The 22,131-nt window shown below is 43.0% G+C and overlaps 1 protein-coding gene across 14 annotated transcripts in view; it reads left to right on the top strand.

The window, feature by feature from the left end:
• ACACA (acetyl-CoA carboxylase alpha) overlaps nucleotides 1-9,836 on the top strand; it is a 280,736-nt gene extending 270,900 nt beyond the window's left edge. For all 14 annotated transcript variants that reach the window (XM_070562412.1, XM_070562410.1, XM_070562418.1 and 11 more), the window contains 2 exons: nucleotides 5,694-5,830; nucleotides 7,384-9,836. In XM_070562412.1, coding sequence (XP_070418513.1) covers nucleotides 5,694-5,830; nucleotides 7,384-7,507 — 261 coding nt within the window. In that variant the 3' untranslated portion in view covers nucleotides 7,508-9,836. The remainder of the gene's footprint in view (nucleotides 1-5,693; nucleotides 5,831-7,383) is intronic.
• The last annotated feature ends 12,295 nt before the right edge of the window (nucleotides 9,837-22,131 follow it).

Here is a 22,131-nt window from a genome sequence, read left to right as displayed (position 1 = left end):
ATCAATGGAGAGAACGGTTGACTGTATGTGCACAGACTCCTGGCTGGAAATCAAATGCGGAAGACAACCCCAGCCCCATAGCTCAGGAGGAGGCTGCCTGCGTTATTGGGAACCAACTATGCCCAAGAACTGAGGCTGTTTCCCTTGCCCCCATCTATAAAAGGTGGCATTCTCCTGAGCTTTTAGTCCAGCAGGACTGCCGAGGAGAGAAAGGGAGGGCGGGTGATCCTACGATGTGGCTTTGAAACCTCTTTCCATGTTCTGCAGGCTCAGCAGGACCTCGTTTAGTGTGGGGTGGAGGATAAAATCAGCAGCACCCTTGAGAGAAGGAAGTGTTGCAGTGTTCAAAGCCCTCCGTGCCACCTCTGAAGGGCTGACAAGGAATCTGCTGTATGTTTGGGAATGTCTGAAGATCGTCGCTGTTTTTGGTCCTTCAAGCAGTGCTAGATACTGTGTGCTGTGTCTCTCAAGTACAGAGGCTGGCTGAGTCTAGACCCTGGCTTTGCACCAAGAAGTGACCCTCTACTCCGTATTGTGGTTACTGTAGGCAAAAACGTTCAGTGAGAGGCAGCTATCAGCTGTGCTGTGTGTTCTTTTTTCCCAGAGAATTTGTTTTTTTAATCTTAATCCTGAAAAAAGAGATTCTGGGACAGAAAATTTGAAGACACAGTGATGTTATATAACTGAGCAGTGTAATTCTTTTATTTCCCCTGGAGGAATCTGTTACCATGAGTTATGGGATTCTGTTTGAGTCCCCTGAGACAGTCCTATTGTAGGAAATAGCAGGGTTTATAGTTCATAGTTTCACTGCAGGCAGAAGAAAAGCATCACTCCAGCTCCCTGAAAAAAATAACAAGAACTTAGGTTTAAACTGGGTCATTTCATGGGCATGTTTTCTCTCTTGATTCTTAGATCCACAGTTTGAGGTGTATGGTTTTTCAAACAGACTAATTTTTTCTCCTAAGCCCCAGCAGTAGAAATTGAGATTAGAATTCTGTATGGAGCAATGAAAAGAACATGGGTTTTGAAATCTCACAAACTTTTTGGATCCCAGCTTTGCCATTTACTGGCATGGACATAGTATTTAAGCCTCCATTTCCTGATGTGTGAAATGAGGATGATATTGGGCTGGCCCGGTGGTGCAGCAGTTAAGTTCGCACATTCCACTTCGGCAGCCTGGGGTTCACCAGTTCAGATCCCAGGTGCGGACCTGTGCACCACTTGTCAAGCTATGCTGTCGCAAGCATCCCACATATAAAGTAGAGGAAGATGGACACGAATGTCAGCTCATGGCCAGTCTTCCTAGGCACAAAAGAGGAGGATTGGCAGCAGATATTCCTCAAAAAAAAAAAAAAATGGGGATGATATTTATTTCACAGGGTTGAGTTTTAAATGACATAAGTAAAGTATGGAGCACGGTGTCTGGCACTTAGCAGACACTCAAAGTATGCCAGTTTCCTCCTCCTGCCTCAGCACAGCATATTAGAGGGTAAAAATAACAACATAACAGAGCCTGAGAGTTAAACCTGTGTAACTTAATGGTCTTGGCGGGAGGGGTGTTGGTTCTATGAGCATAGTAAATTCTTGGATTTGGCTTGCTCTAATTTATCCTCAACCTAGGATGCCAGAATACACTCTTATAGTTACCCATTCACTCTTATTCTGGATTTCCAAGTGAGATGAGTGGTCACTGGAGGCCCTTGTGAGGAAGATAGAGGAAAAAGCACCGTCAGTATGGTCGTTTGATTTCCACTGTCCCCAGAGCCTGGCCTCAAGTTACCTGTGGACAAGTCTCATCCACCAAACTTCTGATTTAGGGCCAGGGAGGGAGAGGGTGAGGCTGAACCTGGAAAGTATTGCTTGGCTCCGGGTAGGCCTGGGGCTGAGGCTAGAGTGGCTCTGAGGAGATGGGGGTCCAGCGGGCCACCCCAGCCCATATGGCTGTTTGCTACTGTACCCCAAAGCCTTAGAAAAAAATCACATTGCTAGAGGTATCTCAAGGCAGCTCACAAGGTGAGTTATCTGTAGGGCATGGTAATCAGGGCTCACATCCATCAGACTCTGTCCTGGTCACTTCCCTGTACCATTGAGTGAGGAGGGCTTAAGCGCCATCTGATACATTAGAAATGAAACTTTCCAAACAGGTCATTTAGATTTTGTAAGATAGACTAATTACTACATACAATTAGTGAGGCTGAGTAGTGTCAGAGATACTTATCTGTGATGCAGAGAGAGAGAAAGTATCTGCTGAACTTATTGTAAGGCTACTGTTGTGATGTTTAATTATCACTACTTTACTGATACTAAAATGTTCTGATTGGGATGAGCATCAGGCAAGTGACATATGGGCCCTGGCCTGTCATGAGGTTCACAGCCCAGCATTTCACACTTACTTAAAATCCACACTGGAACATTAATCAGCTACCTTTTCATAATTTTAAGGAGGGAAGTGATAATGGCTTTTTTTTCCTGGGAATAGCGTTGGCTCTTCCTTCTGAACGGCTGGAATGCTGAGTCTTGACAAGGAACTGTTATACGCTAACCCAGCGGAAGGGAGCCTTGCTCTTCCTAGGTGGAGGATGTCAGCTCACTGCAGTGTATTAAACCCTCCCAGGTCTAGTGAGAAAAACCTGTGGCACTGTGAGTGCTGAAGTTCGTTGATTCTTGCTAAAAATGCAGTTGACTAGGATTTGCACCCCTTTGCCTTCATGTCCTCCGTGCTGTGGTCTGAACTTTATTGGGGTTGGGCTTGGTGGTTGTCATCCAGTTGTCCTTTGAGTGACCGGCAAATCTGTAGAGCAACAACTCTGAAACTTGGAATGCGTTGCTCTAATCCTGTCTGGGAAATTTTTTAACGTTTAATTTAAACACCTAGCATATTCTGTGGCTGCAGGAGGAGAAGGCAGAAGAGTTTTCTCTAGAGGGTAGTTGGCTTTCAAGTGTAGTGTCTTGAGCATCATTAGAAGCAGGCATCTCGTTAGCTAATACATTACACCAATCAAGGAGAGTTATCTTAAGCCACAATTAATCTGCTCCCTGGCATATGTTGATAGGAAAGCATCATGCTGTTTCTTAATTAAAAGCAAACGGATTAAAAATGATTAATAAGAGTATTAAATATTCTCCTAAACTAAAAGCTTTGGGTTTCTTGGGTAAATCTAACTTTTTTTTCCATTCTGAAACCCAGGAAGCATTCATTGTTTTATTTTTTCCTACCCTCGAATCTTCCTAAGTAGGGGCATGTTCAGAAGTCTTCAAGCCATAGAGCAGAAGTCTAAATGACCAGTGATGGAAATGGAAACGTCAGAGTTCAGGTGGCAGTGGTTAGGAGTCCAGGTGTATCCATCTGTACGTGGGGTGTGCAGGAGCTGGGATGCAAGAGCTAAGACAACCACGTTGTGTGGACAGCATCACCACCTACCCCCTTGTTGGTAGAGGTTCATGTGGCTCCTCCTCTTCTTCAGAACAAAACACTTTCCTGCCATTTAGCCTCAGAGATGTCTGTTGACCAAAGCATGGAGAGGTGGGAAGGCTCACTCAGGCTTGCACTGTCTTGGCCATACTTCTCTAACTAGGAGAGCTGATCTTTTTATCTAATTACAGAGATGGGCAATTTTGGGGCCAGTAAAAGAACTGAACAAAGAGCTAGAAAAGGTACATTTGCTGATCCTTAATCCTGGGGCTCCTTAAGCCTTCAACTGTGAAGGACTCTTTAAGAACTGTTAGAAGTGTGGAAGTCCGTTGCATGACCTATAATAAATAATCAGTCACAGCTAACTTGCCAGCCAAGTTAGAGATAGGGAAGTACAAGTCAGAAAAGAAACAATTAGGAGGCCAGCCCAGTGGCTTAGTGGTTAAATTTGCGTGCTCTGCTTCAGCGGCCCAGGGTTTGCCAGTTCAGATCCTGGGTGCAGACCTACACACCGCTCATCAAGCCATGCTGTGGCAGCATCCCACATACAAAATAGAGGAAGATTGGCACAGATGTTAGCTCAGGGACAGTCTTCCTCAAGCAAAAAAAAATAATTTTAAAAAGAGGGCTGGCCCCATGGCCAAGTGGTTAAAGTTCCACATGCTCTGCTTCGGTGTCCTGGGTCACAGGTTCAGATCCCAGGTGCTGACCTGCTCCACTCATCAGCCATGCTGTGGAGGCATCCCAGATACAAAAAAGAAGATAGAGGAAGACTGGCACAGGTGTTAGCTCAGGGTGAGTTTTCCTCTCACACACACAAAAAGAAACAATTATTATTTTTTTGTTATTATTTATTTATTTTTTGGAGGAAGAACAGCCCTGAGCTAACATCAGCTGCCAATCCTCTTTTTGCTGGCCCTGAGCTAACATCCGTGCCCATCTTCCTCTACTTTATATGTGGGATGCCTACCACAGCATGGCGTGCCAAGCAGTGCCATGTCCACACCCAGGATCCGAACCAGCGAACCCTGGGCCACCGAAGCAGAACACGTGCACTTAACTGCTGCACCACTGGACCTGCCCAGAAACAATTATTTTTAAAGGCACGAAATAGAAAGTTAGAAAACAATGACACAGTGCAGTGCCCAGTTGCTTACTGCCTGATGCCTCTTGAAGGATGTGATGAAAATGTTTCCTGTGTGCCTCGCTGGCCCTGTAGTCACAGCTGTGGCTTTGGCACCTTTGCTTACACTGTACAGTTTTCCTGAGCCACATCTCAAGCCTCAAAGCCTCTGAGACTCCCTAACGCACCCACCTATTAAATTACAGCACCAAACTCATTGTCATTCTGACTTTGACTTCGTTAGTGATAACAGAGAAGGATAGTGCACCTTTAAATGACGAGCTTTGTGTTTAATTACCCAAACAAAATGACATAAATATGAATGAGCCCTAATGGTGGTACTTGGTTTTCCGGAAACCGTTAACAAAACGATTCCTAAATGATTTGTAAAGAAAATGAGAGAAGAGAGCAAGGAGAAGGCTATTAGGTTTCTAACACACTCCTGAATTATTATGTAGTCAACTACCCAGGAAATACTCAGCTAAATGATCTTGAAAAAAAGGAGGCAAGAGGTGGTTTGTTGAGACTTTCAGGGTTATAGACGTCTTGACCCTTTGGAATACTCTCATAGAAAGTAAAATGGGGGGTAGGTTTCTGACCCGGTGGCTCTCCCCTAGCGGCAAGACTTCCCTCACGTCAGTCCCCCTCTGTGCCTTGTTGAGAGACTGTGGCTCCTTCTCAGGAGACTTCCGCTGCCAGGCAGCTCATCTGCCAGGCCTGGCTGGGGCTAGAGGCTTACATTTTAGTTGTTGTGTCTCAGTTCCTCAGAAAGCACACACTTCATTTTTAAACCGCCTAATAAACAACCTTTCTCTCTCAATCAGCACTTGACTACACAGTTTGGGCTTTTAACTATTTCTTTCAAATCTGTCTGGTGATTAAATTCTCTTAGCCTTTGTGGAATAAGTAGGGACATAGAGGGACAGGACCAGAGTCAGAGTGTGAGCACTGATGCCTCTGGAGGGAGGACCCAACTGGACGCTTCGAATATGCATGGAAAGGAGGAAAGGGAGAAGAGGACAGCTCCTGCCTTGAGGCCTATTTCCTCCTCCTCCTCCAAACAGAATTGTGAACAACTTTTTTGCATTGAGCAGCTTTTAGAGTGAATTTTCCAGATATTGAATAATCGGTGTTTGACCAGGAGTCATCTGTTCACAGGCCTACGTTTGGGACAATAACAAGGATCTGGTGGAGTGGCTGGAGAAACAGCTAACAGAGGAAGATGGTGTTCGCTCAGTAATAGAGGAAAACATCAAATATATCAGCAGAGACTATGTCCTCAAGCAGATCCGCAGGTGAGACCCGCAGGGGGAGCTCCTCTGTAGGAGAAGTGGGGCTCACTTCTTTGGAATGGAAGATTTAAGAACAAATAGTGGGATGCTGAGGCCTTATGATCTTTGTGGTCTCTTTGTTTGAGATGCTGTAATTGACCCACAGATAAAATCGAGCCCTGAAGTCCCATTCCTCCTCAGCTCCTGGTCCCCAGGGGCACTTAATAATCTCTGCTGGACAAAGGCTTAGTGCTTTGTGCCCAACTGTTAGTTCCAAATGCAGGTACTCAAACTGGATGAACCTTTCTGAGAGGAAAGCCGATCCAAGGTAGTTTCTGGGAAACTGCCTCCTCTCCCCCAGCCGAGAGTCGGCTGTGTTCTAGTCTTTAGTCTTCTCCATAGGATGGGTCGTGGAGACTGCTGGGGACATTTTCAAAAACATTTTATGGAAACGTTTCACTTATAGAAAAGTTGCAAAACTAAAAAGGGTACAAAGAACAAATCTGTACCCAGATGTATGTGTTACTCACATTTCACCCCATTTGCTTATTTGTGTTTGTTTGTTCTGTGTGTGTGTGTATATATATGTTTTCCTTTTTCTCAACCACTTAAGGATAAGTTATATATATCATGGCCCTTTACCCCCAAATACTTCAGTGTGCATTTGCTAATAGGGATATTCTCTTACATAACCACAATAAAATGATCAATTTTAGTAAATTTAGCATTCATGGAAACTTTTTATCTAACCCACCTTTTGTAGAACATTGCTCATTTTGACTTTGATGCTTCCTCATGATTAGATTCAGGTTGTACATTCTCAGCAGAATATTAGCATATGTGATGATGGGGTCTTCACAGTACCACATCTGAAGACCCACAATGTCATCTGCCCCTCCTGATGTTAGTTTTGTTCACCTGGTCAAGGTGTTACTTGATTTCTCCACTGTATAATTACTGATTCGCCTGATAAGCAGTCTCTGGGGAGATAGTTTGAGGCCATGCAAACATCCTGCCTTATTAGAATTTCTGCCTAGATTTGGCATCCATTGATGATTCTTGCCTGAGCCAGTCTTTACAGTGAGGTTGCGAAATGATAACTTTCCAACTCTAGCACGCCCTCCACAATCACCAGTCACCACTCCAGTTCTGTAAGCACAGGTCCTCTTTCCTCCTCCATTCATTTGTATATTCATTATTGGTGGACACTAATGAATTTCTATTTCAGTGATTTGTAATTCATTATTAGACTTATTTTGATGCCCAACATATCCCAGATTTAGCCGGTGTGAGCACCTCCATGCTGGGTCCACTATCTTTGTGACATGCCCCCACTGGTTTTGTTTTTTGTTTTTGAAATACTTCCTTACTTTCTGACATAGCAAAATGTTTCAGGTTCATCTTGTGCCTGCCTTGCTGCTGGGGATATTTTTCATGTAGGAAAACAAGTCAGGTGAGGCGGTGGTTGAAGTGTCTGCAGGGGACTCTGTCAGCATGTTGATTGGGCAGTTCTCAAGTTACCCTGATCTAGATACTGCCACCGCTCTTTTTTCACCATCCCAAATCTTCCTCTCCAGCCTGGTACAGGCCAATCCAGAGGTTGCCATGGATTCGATCATCCATATGACCCAGCACATCTCACCCACTCAGAGAGCAGAAGTTGTACGGATCCTCTCCACGATGGACTCCCCTTCGACGTAGGAAGAGCTTCCTGCCCATCCCTGCCCTGCCTCTGGAGAAAAGGGCTAGAGCTGCCTTTCACAACAGAAACCACTGTCATGAGAAGGCACAGGAGGCCCAGCACTGGGATCAAAGAGGCATTTTGCTTCCCCTTGAATGTTTTCAGGTTATGCATGACATCCTAGGATACAGGGTCACAAGCCCCTACTCCAGCCCTCTGGTCACACCTGTCCCATTCAGTATTTATTACCCTGGCTGTGACAGCAGGTTCTCTCTCCCTGCACAGGCAATGAAGGGTACAGCACGTACCATGAGGTCTTACACAAAAGCAGGGCTGCGCCTCCTGTCCTGACAACTCCTTGGTCCCAGCCTTCCCTCATTCCTGGCCCCATGAGCCTGCAGCCACAGGTAGCAGAGGAGGGCTGGGGCTGAGGCCATAGGCCCAGCACCAGGTCTGGGGAGAGGGAGAAGCCTCGGGTTCGTTCTGTTGTTTCTTTACCCTCACGTTCAGCCCAGCACATGCTAAGCGCTGGAAGAGGAATCGTTCCCAGCCCAGTCACACCAAGGTACCTGTTTATGAAGAAAAATTAGAGCATGAAATCTGCAAGGTCCATGGGAACTCAAAGATGAGGGCAAAACCATAATCCGAGAAGCAGAGAAAGCAAATAGACTAAGTCACTGTTGTGGATTTTGGGGGCCTCGACCTTGGGCTCAGTTCTCTTGGAACAAATAGAAAGACGGTTGACCTGCCACTACCCTGCATGTCACTGCTCAACTACCTGTTACACCTGGCGGGAGCTGTAAAGCCAGAGCATGAGAGCCTTCCTCCAGGGGCCCCAAGGCAGTGCTGCAGCCTGAGTTGGCAGAGGAGGAACCAGGTGGAATTGCCTTTTCTGTCATTGATCCCACAGGGAGAGTGGGCCAGATAGTCTCTCTTTTTAGAACTTAGAAATTTGTTACTATTAAGCCTGGAGCTTTGATAGTTACAAAGGGGAATAGTGCCTACCGAGTCACTCGTCTCTATTTCCAAGGCAACTCTCCCAGTTGCTGACACTCCTACTCCCTTCGGGTCCTATCTCTTCCTGGAATGTACACAGGCTACAGGGGCAGCAGGTCTCCCTACAGCTGCTGAGAGGAACCCTGGTGACATCTATGCTCTCGGCACCAGAAACTGGCCTTCTCCAGCGTGGGGAGGCTCCCAGGGAACACAGACTCCACGTGACCTTAAGATTATCTACAACTCCGTCATGGTGCTGCTGTCTTCCAGGCTCACTGGTCCTTTCCTGGCCAGCAGCGGGGGCCTCTTCACGGGTGGTGGAAAGAGTTTGTTTATTTTCAACAACCAGTTTATTCAAGGAAAGAGCTTACTGATTCCCCTGTTGGTATTCCTAAAGCAAGAGTGGCAGGTGATCAGGGCTGGTGGAGCATTCAGTTCCTACGGTGCAGCTAATTGCATTTGTCACTGGTGACCAAGGAGGAAATCACTAAGACGTTTTAAAAGCAGTGGTATGCACACTTTTGTACAAGCTACAGTTTTGAGCCTTAACCCTATAGTTCACACACAAGAAAGAGCTGCACCTCCCCTTTCTTCGGGAGCTGTGTAGATCGGCACTGTGGCTGCCTCATCGCTGGCTGCCCCCAGGAACTCAGAGCCCAGCCAGGCTGCCCTGCTGCAGGTGTCTGGCACCATCAAAGAAGGGCAGGGAAAGGTGGGGAGCAATTCAGTCCAGGAGGAAGCATCTGTTGCTCCTGGTATCTCCTTACCCAGTAAGTAAGAATTGGATTCCTCTTTGACCGATTATTCCTCTATACTTTTCTGCAGTAAATAAAACTACACACACCTACAGGTTATGGAATGAAGTCATGCACTCCCTCCCCAGTTGGCCTGTCCTATCCTGTGCTCGCCCTGGCCTTTCTTCAGAGGCAGGGCAGGTTATACTCATTTTACTTCTCCCCTCTGCCAAATTATGACACATTAAATGAATACATTTCCTCTCTACAACCCTGTAATGCCTACTCCCCTATCCCTGGCGCACTTGACTTTAGGTCTTACCCGGGACAGGGACTTTTCATGTGGGGAAGTCAGATAGAGCCACAGAACATGAGTGATCTGATATTCCCACAGCCCATTACACATGCAAGGTTACTGAGGCAGGAGGAGTATAAATGATGTATTGACCAAGACTTGCTTGAGCTGAGATTGCCATATTGTCTGTCTACTTTGTTCACAAAGCAGCCTTCACTTGTCTCATTGAGAAGTCGATGGACACATACCCTGATGAGCAAGGAGCTTCAGTCAAATGTATTCTTTTCACATTTTGTTGAAATAAACCTCCACATTTGTAGAAGAGTCACTGTTTATCATTTCAGTCCATACCCAGCCACCTCATGCTTGTCCCACTCTGAGCAGGGGAGCGTTCAGCAGTGGGGAGGGAGCCCCAGCTCCTCTGCTGAAAGGAGAGCCACTGTAAGGACAGAATGGCCTGCATTGCTTCTGCAGTGACAACGTTCAGAGATTCAGCGGCTTTTCAGATACGCAGACCCTTGATGGCCTGGGCAGTTTCGTGGGTGTACTTAAAGTCGACATAAAGATTTGAACCTCTTGGTTTGCATGATTTTGTGGGGTTTTCTGGGTCAAGTGAATAGTGAGCCATTTTCAGGAACTATCTCAGGCCACTTTTATGGAGAGATTTTAGGTCCTCTTAATAGTTTAGCTACTTAATGGATTTTGAAGGCTAACGTTGGGCACAAAAAGGCAGTAGGGACAGGAAACTCATGATTGTGTGCCCTTAACCCTCTGCCTCAGTTTCTCTCTGAATCCATGTAGTTGAAGCAGGAACAAATACCATTCCCTAAACACGGCCGAAGAGAGGTAGAGGCTGCAACAGAGGAGGAAGGGGAGCACCAGCCTTTGCTGATTGTTAAACTCAGGGCTGTCTCTCTCTCTCTCTCTCTTTGGGATGGTAGCAAAGGGTGGCTTTTTCAAAATGCAATAAAATGTTAATTAAAAAATATATATATATATATATTTGATATATATATCAGTTTGAATCCTAAGCTAGATGTTCTAGAAAGTAGAACAAGAAGGGAGATTCAGGATCCAGGGGGAAAATTGCTATGCTTTGCCTCTAGCTGTTGCACTCCATGGGCAAGGAGTCCTGGTCGGCATAGAGGCCTTGGGCCTTCTTCCCTTCTCCCTAAGGAGGCAGATGAGAGCCAGACCCCAAGACGTGAACGTGAAGCTGTCCCTCCTCTCAGCCACCACCTGCTGGTGGTTCCAGGGAAGGTTGACAGGATGAGTGGGGAAAGATTCTGCTGCTGCCTCTGGGAACTTACCTGATAGGTACAGTGCTTTCATCTGTTGAGGAGTGATATTTCCTTCATTAGTCTTTTGTGTGTGTGTGTGTGAGGAAGATAAGCTCTGAGCTAACACCTGTGCCAGTCTTTCCTCTATTTTCTATGTGGGATGCCTCCACAGCATGGCTGACAAGTGGAGTAGGTCTGCACCGGGATCCGAACGCATGAACCTGGGCCGCTGAGGCGGAACGCCCAGAACTTTAACTATTTGGCCACGGGGCCAGCCCCCATCAGTCTTTTTAAAAAAGAAAATTTAAAACTTCCATTGGTATTACTTTGGGGTAATAAGGAAAAGATTGAACAGTGAGGGTTCTGTGTTCTAGTCCTGAGCCCACCTATATTTCCCCAACTGAAAAACAAGAACACAGGGACCCGTGCAAGTGCCTCCTGACCATCACAGGGAGGACCCTTCCCATGTGCGAGGCTCTGTGCCAGGCTGTGGTGAGAGGCCTGGAGAGGCGTTGAGCTCAAAACCTTCATTCAGATGCTGGCTCGTAAGCCTGGGCACAAGAAGGGTAAAATCCGGGCCTGCCCTGATCCACACGATGAGGCAGAAAGTGCCAAGGGCCACAGGAGTAGTGCAGACAGTTAAGGGCTGAAGCCTACTGGCAGAGAGAGGCTTCCAGCCGGGAGAGTAAAACAGTATCCCAAGTCGGGCACCGGCATTTGCAAAGTTATTCAACTAGGACTGTTGAAGAGGAGCACAGCAATCATTTGGGCGAGGATGGATAATGAAATCTGAAAAAGCAAGTGGGCGACAGATTGCGAAGATCTTAAAGTGCTGGGCCAGGGAACAAGGTATGTCCTGGAAAGAGTGGGACACCTTTGATGATTTGAGGGCATGGAAAGACTTGGTGTAAAAGTTTAGAAAGTAGCCTAATTGCGTAAAAAGAGCACAGCCTTGGGTGCCAAGAAATCTCCATGTGTGTGTGTCCCCAAGCTGGAGGGTCACCCAGGATGGTAAGCCCAGGCCACCCCAGGAGGAATAGAAATAATAATGGGTGAGTGCCAGCTATTCTCAACAGTCCAGAAATCCTGCACGTTCCTCAATCAGGCGGCAATGGCTCATGTTGTTTTCCTGATGACTAAGGGTTTTACCAACTCGGAAATAGTACTGGCTACTTTGTGCTGGCCAGAAGCTCCAAGGAGCAGTTAATAATAAATAATGGGAACAGGACATCTTCATAAATGCAGTATTTCAGTAAGCAAAATCTTCCAAAACATGGGATTCCCTGTGGTTGGTTGAAGGGTGAAATGATAACAGAGCCTCAGCTCTGAGAGGACTTGGGACCACCCAGTTGGCTCAGCCTGTTAGAAACTGTAAGGAGAGGAGACAGACCGTAGCTCAGAGGGGGCTGAATGATGGGCCTAATCCCAAACAGTCTGATTCTATGACTGGCCGTCTGGAATGAGCAGGAAAGACAGGGTAAGGAAAGACAGAAAGATGTGCAGGCCCTGGATTAGGGAAAAGCTAATAGAGTATTTTTGCCCATATTGACAGGTACTTTCATAGCCACTTAAAGAACATAGGCTTTGGAATAAGCCTGGGTTCAAATATCTGGTCCTTCACTCCTGTCCTTGGAGAAATTCCTGCCTCCTCAATTTGTGAAATGTGGAAAATAACAAGGACCTCAAAGGGGCTTTTTGAAAAGTTACCTTAAATTAGTTAACATGAACCAAGTGGTAAGCATTAGTAGCAAATTCTCAATATGTGTCAGGTTTTTTCATGCCCTGCCCCTTCTTAAACTGACAAGATAGGGGACCTTCATCACTCAGGAGTACCTTCCCCCCATGAGAGCAGGATCTAGAGATTGTCTCTAGGCACTGAGTTACGTGGACACTAGGCAAAAGCATCATTGAGAAGTGCTATAGTCTGAATGTTTGTGTCGTGTCCCCCACCCCTAAAGTTGATATTTTGAAATCCTAAACCCCACAGGTGATGCTATTAGAAGAGGGGGGGCCTTTGGGAGGTGCTTAAGTCATGAGGGTGGAGCCCTCATGAATAGGATTAGTGCCTTATAAAAGAGGGTCCAGAGATCCCTTCCCTTTTCCATTATGTGACAACACGGCGAGAAATCTGCAACTCAGAAGAGAGTCCTCACCTGACGGTGCTGGCACCCTAACCTCAGACTTCCAGCCTCCAGAACTGTGAGAAATAAACTCCTGTTGTTTATAAGCTACCCCAAATAGCCAGTGGTATTTTGTTAGGGCAGCCCAAATGAACTAAGAAAAAAACGACCGGGGTGAGGTGCTGCTGGAACAAATCTAAAAATGTGGAAGCAGCTGGGTAGAGAGGGAATCTACCTCATCATAATAAAGGCCATATAGGACAAGCCCACAGCTAACATCATACTAAACAGAGTAAAGCTGAAAGCTTTTCCTCTAAGATCAGGAACAAGACAAGGATGCCCACTCTTGCCACTTTTATTCAACATAGTACTGGAAGTCCTAGCCAGAGCAGTTAGGCAAGAAAAAGAAATAAAAGCATTCAAATTGGAAAGGAAGAAATAAAACTATTTGCAGATGACGTGAATTACAGAAAACGTCACCAAAAAACTTAGAATAAACGAATTCAGTAAAGTGGCAGGATACAAAATTAATATACAAAAATTAGTTGAATTTCTATACACTAATGAACCATCAGAAAGAGAAATTAAGACAATTCCATTTGTAATTGGATCAAAAAGAATTAAATACCTAGGAATAAGTTTTACCAAGGAGGTGAAAGATCTGTATACTGAAAACTATAAGACATTCATGAAAGAAATTGAAGAAACTCAAATGAAAGATAATTCCATGCTCATGGATTGGAAGAATTAATATTGTTAAAATGTCCATACTATGTAAAGCAATCTACAGATTCAGTGCAATCCCTTTCAAAATTCCAGTGGCGTTTTTCACAGAAAGAGAATCCTAAAATTTATATGGAACCACAAAAGACCCTGAATAGCCAAAGCAATCTTGAAAAAGAAGAAGAAAGCTGGAGGCATCACACTCCCTGATTTCAAACTATCTCACAAAGCTATAGTCATCAAAACCAGTATGATAGTGGCATAAAAACAGACACATAGATCAATGGAACAGAATAGAGAGCCCAGAAATAAACCCACTCATATGGTCAATCAATGTACAACAAAGGAGCCAGTAATACAGAATGGGGAAAGGACAGTCTCTTCAATAAATGGTGCTGGGAAAACTGGACAGCCACATGCAAAAGAATGAAATTGGACCTTATTTTACACCATACACAGAAATCAACTCAAAATGGATTGAAAACTTGAACATAAGACCTAACACCATAAAACTAGAAGTAAACATAGAAGCTTTTTTTTTTTTTTTTTTTTTTTTGAGAAAGATTAGCCCTGAGCTAACTACTGCCAATCCTCCTCTTTTTGCTGAGGAAGAGTGGCCCTGAGCTAAAATCCATGCCCATCTTCCTCTACTTTATACGTGGGACACCTACCACAGCATGGCTTTTGCCAAGTGGTACCATGTCCGCACCCGGGATCCGAACCGGCAAACCCTGGGCCGCTGAGAAGCAGAACTTGTGAACTTAACTGCTACTCCACCAGGCCAGCCCCAAGGCTAAGCTCCTTGACTTCAGTTTGGGCAATAGTTTTTTTGGATTTGACATCAAAAGCAAAGGCAACAAAAGGAAAAATAAACAAGTGGGACTACATCAAATTAAAAAGCTTCTGCAAAGGAAACCATCAACAAAAATGGATTAAAAGGCAACCTAGGGAATGGGAGAAAATATTTACCAATCATATATCTGATAAAGGGTTAAATCCAAAATTCATAAAGAACTCATAACAATGCAGTAGCAAAAAACAATGTGATCAAAAAAAGGACAGAGGAACTGAATAGACATTTTTCCAAAGATGACAAACAAATGACCAACAAGTACATGAAAAGGTGTTCAACATCACTAATCATCAGAAAAATGCAAATCAAAACCACAATGAGATATCACTTCACACTAGCCACTATTAGGATGACTGTCATCAAAAAGACGAGAGAAGTGTTGGCGAGGATGTGGAGAAAAGGAAACCCTTGTGCACTGTTGGTGGGAATGTAAGTTGGTGTAGCCACTATGGGAAACAGTATGGAGATTCCTCAAAAAATTAAAAATAGAACTACTGTATGAACCAGAGTTCTCACTTCTGGGTACACATGTCCAAAGGAAATGAAAAGCCTGGCTGCCCTACAGTGGGTCCTTGAGCAGCAGCACAAGGGCGTTTTGGAGTCTTGCTTTTCCTGGAATGCAAAAGGAGAAGGCAGAATGAGAAGATCCCTAAGATTTCTTCCGGCTCTAGAAAGATTCCAATCTGGGATCGTGGATGAAGCTGCAGTCTAGATAAAAATATTCCATACCCAGTGGCATTGTCAGTAATAGTAGTAATCTCACTGGCAAACAACAGACCAGCAGCCAAGCCAAAAATTTAACAGGCTGGGAAATGAGACAGCTATAGGGGACCTTGATAAGCTCTCCATGCAGGAGAGATCAGAGAGGGTCCAGGCTATCCACCCATCCCTAACTGACAGTGAACCTGTAAGCACATGAAGAGGAGACGCAAGAAGGCTCATCAGAAAGTCAAAGCCAGGGTAGGCTTAAAAACTGCTTACATTTTTAATGTGCATGCGCACACACATGCATACACGTGCACACACATGCACACACACACACACACACACCCCTATCAAAAGAAGGTGGACGCCTTAATGGCACAAGGTCTTTGAGCACAACATCTGCCCAAATCATTGGCTGACCATTAGGTGATTGGCTGACCATTAGGCACAAAGGTGATACCTAAGAATCTAGGCTTAAAAATAAGAACAAGAATTTCTAAAAAGAAAAAACTAAACAGAGACATCAGCATCTGCACACCACAGCAGAAACAGAATCCACAGATTTAGTCAAGTTATTGAACAAACCAAAACCAAAACAAAAACAACCTTCAGGGAGAAAAATCAGAATCCATAGTTGCTGTGATATATTATCAAAAATGTCCAATTTTCAACAAAAAATTATGAGACACTCAAAGAAACAAGAAAGTATAACCCATCCTCAGAAGCAAAACCAAAAAACAGTTAATAGAAACTGTTTCTGTGTGGGTCCAGATGTTGGACTTAGCAGGTAAAGACTCCAAAATCAGCTATTACAGAAATTATTTTTTTAAAGTAGATTCTGAGTGAAATTCTGATACATGCTACTATATGTATAAACCTTGGAGACATTATGCTAAGTGACACGTTATGCCAGACACAAAGCGTGAAATATTGTATGATTCCACTTATAGGAGGTATCTAGAATTGGCAAGTTCACAGAGACAGAAAGTAGAATGGTGGTTACCAGGGACTAAAGCATGAGCGCAGGGTTTCCGTTTGGGATGATGACAAAGTTCTGGAGATAGATAGGAGTCATGGCTGCATAACAGTGTCAATTTACTTAATGTCACTGAACTTGTACACTTAAAAAATGTTAAAATGGTAATGGCTATGTTCTGTATATTTTACCATAATAAAAAAAAGAAATTCTTTTTTTTGGTGAGGAAGATTGGCCCTGTGCTAACATCTATTGCCAAGCTTCCTCCTTTTGCTTGAGGAAGATTGTTGCTGAGCTAACATCTGTGCCAATCTTCTTCTATTTTGTATGTGGGACACCTCTACAGCATGGCTTGATTAATGGTATGTAGGTCCACACCCAGGATCTGAACCTGCAAACCCAGGGCCACCAAAGCGGAACACATGAACTTAACTACACCACCGCTGGGCTGGCCCCAGAAAAGAAATTATGGAGTTGAAAAGTACAATAACAAATGAAAAATTAACTAGAGGGACTAAACAGTAGGTTCAAGAAGGCAGAAGAGGAGCCAGCCCAGTGGCACAGCAGTTAAGTTCACACATTCCACTTCGGCAGCACGGGGTTTGCCAGTTCGGATCCTGGGTGCAGACCTATGCACTGCTTGGCAAACCATGCTGTGGCAGGCGTCCCACATATAAAGTAGAGGAAGATGGGCATAGATGTTAGCTCAGGGCCAGTCTTCCTCAGCAAACAAGAGGAGGATTGGTAGTGGATGTTAGCTCAGGGCTAATCTTCCTCAAAAAAAAAAAAAAAAAAGGCAGAAAGAAGAATCTGTGAACTTGAAGATAGAGCAATAGAAATTATCCAAAGTGAAGAACAGAGAGAAGAATGAAAAATGCACAGAGCCTCAGAGACCCATGCAACAACATCAGGTCTACCACTATATGTGTAATGGGAGTGCCAGAAGGACAGAAGAGAGGGAAAGGGGCAGAAAAAATATTTGAAGAAATAACGGCTGAAAACTTCCCAGACATGACAGAAAACAATCTGCAGATCCAAGAAGCTCAATAAACCTCAAGGAGGATAAACAGAGAGATCCATACCTAGACACATCACAGCCAACCTGTTCAAAGACAAAGAAAATCTTGAAAGAAGCTGGAGAAAAACAGCTCATTACATATAGAGGAATGACAAAACAAATAACAGCAATGGAAACAATGGCAGCGGGCTGATAGATTCAAAGTGCTACGAGAAAAAAGAAACCTGCCAACCAAGAATCTTATATCCAGCAAAGTTATCCTTAAAACAAAGATGAAATAAAGACATTCCCAGAAAAAAAGACTCTAAGAATTCATTGCTAGAAGACTTGCCTTACAAGAAATATTCAAGGCACTCATTCAGGCTGAAAAGAAATGATTCCAGATGGTAATTTGAATCTATGCAAAGATACAAAGAGCCACTTGAAAAGGTAAATATACAGATAAATATAAAAGACTGCATGTGCTTAGTCTCTTTTCTTTAACTTCATTAAGAGATATAAGATTGCAGAAAACAATTTTCTCTCTGTATTGTGGGAGTTATAGCATATAGAAATGTAATGTGATAATCACACGAAGGAAGAGGAAGAAAACTTGAGCTATATTGGAACCAAGCTTCTATATTTTACCAGAATTAAGTTAGCATTCGTCTCAAATAGATTGTAATGTGAATACCTAGAACAACCACTAAGAAAATAAATAGTACATACTATTAGTAATATGTAAGTCATGTATCTAATAAGGGGTTAATATGCAGAACATATAAAGAACTTCAACAATTCAACAACAGAAAAACCCAAACAACCTGATTTTAGAATGGACATATGACTTGAATAGACATTTCTCTGAAGATTATATACAAATGGCCAATAAGCATATGAAAAGATGCTCAACATCACTATTAGAGAAATGCAAAACAACCACAATGAGATATCACCTCACACCCATTAGAATGGCTTCTGTGAAAAACACAGAAAATAGTGTTGGCAAGGATATGGAGAAATTAGAACCCTTGTGCACTCTTGGTGAGGTGGTAAAATGATGCAGCAACTATGGAAAACTGTATGGTGGTTCCTCAAAAAAATTAAAAATTGAATGACCATATGATCCAGCAATCCCAGTTCTGGGTACATGCCCAAAAGAATCAAAAGCAGGGTCTCAAAGAGAGATTTGCACATCCGTGTCCACAGCAGCGTTATTCACAATAGGATGCAGAAGCACTTAAATGTCCACTGACTCATGAATGGATGAGCAAAATGTGGTACAGAAATACAGTGGAAGATTATTCAGACTTAAAAGGAAAGAAGTCCTGTTACATGCTACAACACGCATGAAGCTTGAGGACATTAAGCTTAGTATAAGCAGTCACAAAAAGACAAATACTGTATGATTCTATTTATATGAGATATCTAAAGTAGTCAAATTCACGGAAAAGAAGGTAGAATGGTGGTCACCTGGAGGTGGGAGGGGGAAATGGGAGTTGTTGCTTAATGGGCATAGAGTTTTGGTTTTGCAAGATGAGTAAGTTTTGAAGATCTGTTGCACAACAATGGGAATATACTTAACATTACTGAAAGGTGCGCTTAAAAATGGTTAAGATAGTAAATTTATGTATCTTAAGAATAAATATATAGTAAATACAACAATCGAATTAAAATGGGATACTTTTTAACACAAAAGAAGGCAGTAAAAGAGAAACAATTGGACAAAACCCTTAATAATTACATTAAACTTGAAATGACTAAACACTCCAATCAAAAGGCAGAGACCGTCAGACTAGTTAAAAAACAAATCTGGGGCTGGCTCCGTGGCTGAGTGGTTAAGTTCGCGCGCTCTGCTACAGGCGGCCCAGGGTTTCATTGGTTCGAATCCTGGGCGTGGACATGGCACTGCTCATCAAACCATGCTGAGGCAGCGTCCCACGTGCCACAACTAGAAGGACCCACAACGAAGAATATACAACTATGTACCGGGGGGGGGGGGGGGCTTTGGGGAGAAAATGGAAAAAAAATTAAATCTTTAAAAAAAAAAAAAAATCCAACTCTAAGCTGTCTCCACTTTAGGGGCCAGCCCTGAACTCGAGTGGTTAAGTTCGCACTCTGCTGTGGCGGCCCAGGGTTTTGCCAGTTCAGATCCTGGGTGCAGACACGGCCCCACTCACTGAGCCACACTGAGGCACAACTAGAAGGACCCACATGGCAAACATGGCAACTAGAAACATCTCACATGGCACAACTAGGACCTACAACTAGCTAATACAACTATGTACGGGGGTACTTTGGAGAGAAGAAAAAAAGAAGATTGGCAACAAATGTTAGCTCAGGGGCCAATATTAAAAAAAAAGTCAAAGAAACGCACTTTAGATTCAAAGACAAAAATAGGTTAAAAGTAAAAGTATAGAAAACCACATGGCGGATAAACAGTAACCATAAGAGAGCTGGAGTGGCTATATTAACAGTGGAAAAACATACATTAAGATAAATATCACTAGAGGGGCCGGCTCCATGGCAGAGTGGTTAAGTTCGTGTGCTCTGCTGGGAGGCGCAGGGTTCGGATCCTGGGCACGGACATGGCACCGCTCATCAGGCCACGTTGAGGCGGCGTCCCACATCCCACAACTAGAAGGACATGCAACTAAGATATACAACTGTGTACAGGGGGAGTTTGGGGAGATAAAGCAGAAAAAAAAAAAAAAAGAAAAAAAATTTTTTAAAAAAAGATAAATATCACTAGAGACCCTTAAGAGGAACATTTATAATGATTAAAGCATCAATTTGCCAGGAAGCTATAACAATTAAAAATGTGTAATACCTAAAAACAGAGCCCCAAAATACATAGAGCAAAAACTGACAGAAATAAATGAAAGAACTAGACAATTCAGCAACAGATCCAGTTCAATAACCTAAACTTTCATCCTAAGAAACTGAAAAAAAAAAAAAACCAACAACAGACTGAGCCCAAAGCAAGCAGAATTAAGGAAAAAGTAAAGATCAGAGTGGTAACTACTGAAACAGAAAACAACAATTGAGAAAAATTAATAAAACTAAAAGTTAGTTCTTTGAAAAAAATCAACAAAATTGACAAGGAGAGAGAAGACAAATTCTCCAAAGTCAGGAATGAAAGAGGAGACATTGCTAGTGTCTCTGTGACATTAAAAGGATTATAAAGGAATAATATAACCCACTTTATGCCGGCGAATTAGACAACTTAGATAAAATGAACAAATTCCTAGAAAAACACAAATTTACCAAAACTGACTTGAGAAGAAACAGAGAATCTGAAAAGACCTAAACAAGTAAAGAAACTACATTAGTAATTTAAAACCTTCCCACAAAGAAAAGCCCAGTTCTGGAAGCTTCATTGATGAGTTCTCCATCAAATATTTAAAGAAGAAATATCGATCTTTCACAAACTCTTTCATAAAACAGAAGAGAGAACATTTTCCAGTTCATTCTATGGGCCAGTATCATCCTGATACCAAGGCCAAACAAAGACATCAACAGAAAAGAAAACTACAGACCAATATCCTTCATGAAGAGAGACACAAAAATCCTTGCAAATATTAGCAAACCGAATCCAGCAATGTATAAAAAAGTTACACACCATAGCCAGGTGGATTTGTCCCAGGAGTGCAAAGTTAGTTTAACATCCAAATCAATTAATGGCACACACCATATTAACAGAATAAAGAACGAAATGATCATCTCAGTAGATGCAGAAAAAGCATTTGGTAAAATCCAGCACCCATTCCAGATAAAAATTCTCACAAAATATGAAGAGAAAGGAATTTCCTCAACCTGATAAAGGGCATCTATGAAAGAAACTCAACTAACATCATATTTAATGGTGAGAGACTGAATGCTTTTCCTCCTAAGATCAGGAACAAGGCGAGAATGTCAACTCTTGCCACTCCAACTCAGTATTAGAGGTTCAAGCCAGCACTAGAATTTTTATTTCCAGTTAAAACTGGAAAAGAGAATCTTTCTGACCTTGTGTTGGGCCAAGATTTCTTCAATGTGACACCAAAAACGCAATCCATAAAAGAAAAAAAATGATCCCACAACTAGAAGAACCTGCAACTAAGATATACAACTATGTACGGAGGGGGTTGGGGAGATAAAGCAGAAAAAAAAAAAAAGATTGGCAACAGTTGTTAGCCCAGGTGCCAATCTCTAAAAAAAAAAAAAAAAAAGATAAATTAGACCATCAAAATTAAAAACATTTGTCATTCAAAAGACAGCTTAAGAAAATTAAAAGACCAGCCACAGACTGGGAGAAAATATTTGCACATCATGTATATGATAAAGGATTTGCATTTAGGCTATATAAAGAATTCTTACAATGCAATAAAACAAGCAACACGAAAGTGAGCAAAAGATTAGAATAGACATTTCATCAAGGTAATATATGAATGGTTAACAAACATAAAAAGCTGTTCCACATCATTAATCACTAGGGAAATATAAATTAAAGCCACAATGAGAGTCCACTACTCACTAGAATGCCTGTAATCGTAAGACAGACATAAGCATCAGGAGGGATGTGGAGCACCCGGAATCCTCACACACTGCTGGTGGGGCTGTAAAGTGGTGTAGCCACTTTGGAAAACAGTTTGGCAATTTCTTAAAAAGTTAAACATAAACTTACCGTATGACACAGCGATGCTTTGCCTAGCTATCTATCCAAGAGAAATGAAAACAGGTACCACAAAGACTGGGGATCGTGTCTATGAGCTTTATACACAATAGCCAAAATCTGGAAACAATCCGAATGTTCACCAGTAAGCGAACAGATAAACAAAAGGTGGCATTTCCACACCATGGGTACTAGTCAGCAATAAAAAGAAAGAAACTGACATATGTGTGCTACAACATGGATGAACCTTATGCTAAGTGAAAGAAGCCAGACAGAAACACTACATATCGTATGATTGTTTTTATAGGAAA

This window comes from Equus przewalskii, chromosome 10, assembly GCF_037783145.1.
Source record: "Equus przewalskii isolate Varuska chromosome 10, EquPr2, whole genome shotgun sequence".
Classification (NCBI taxonomy): Eukaryota; Metazoa; Chordata; class Mammalia; order Perissodactyla; family Equidae; genus Equus; species Equus przewalskii.
This window is presented reverse-complemented; position numbering and strand designations above follow the sequence as displayed.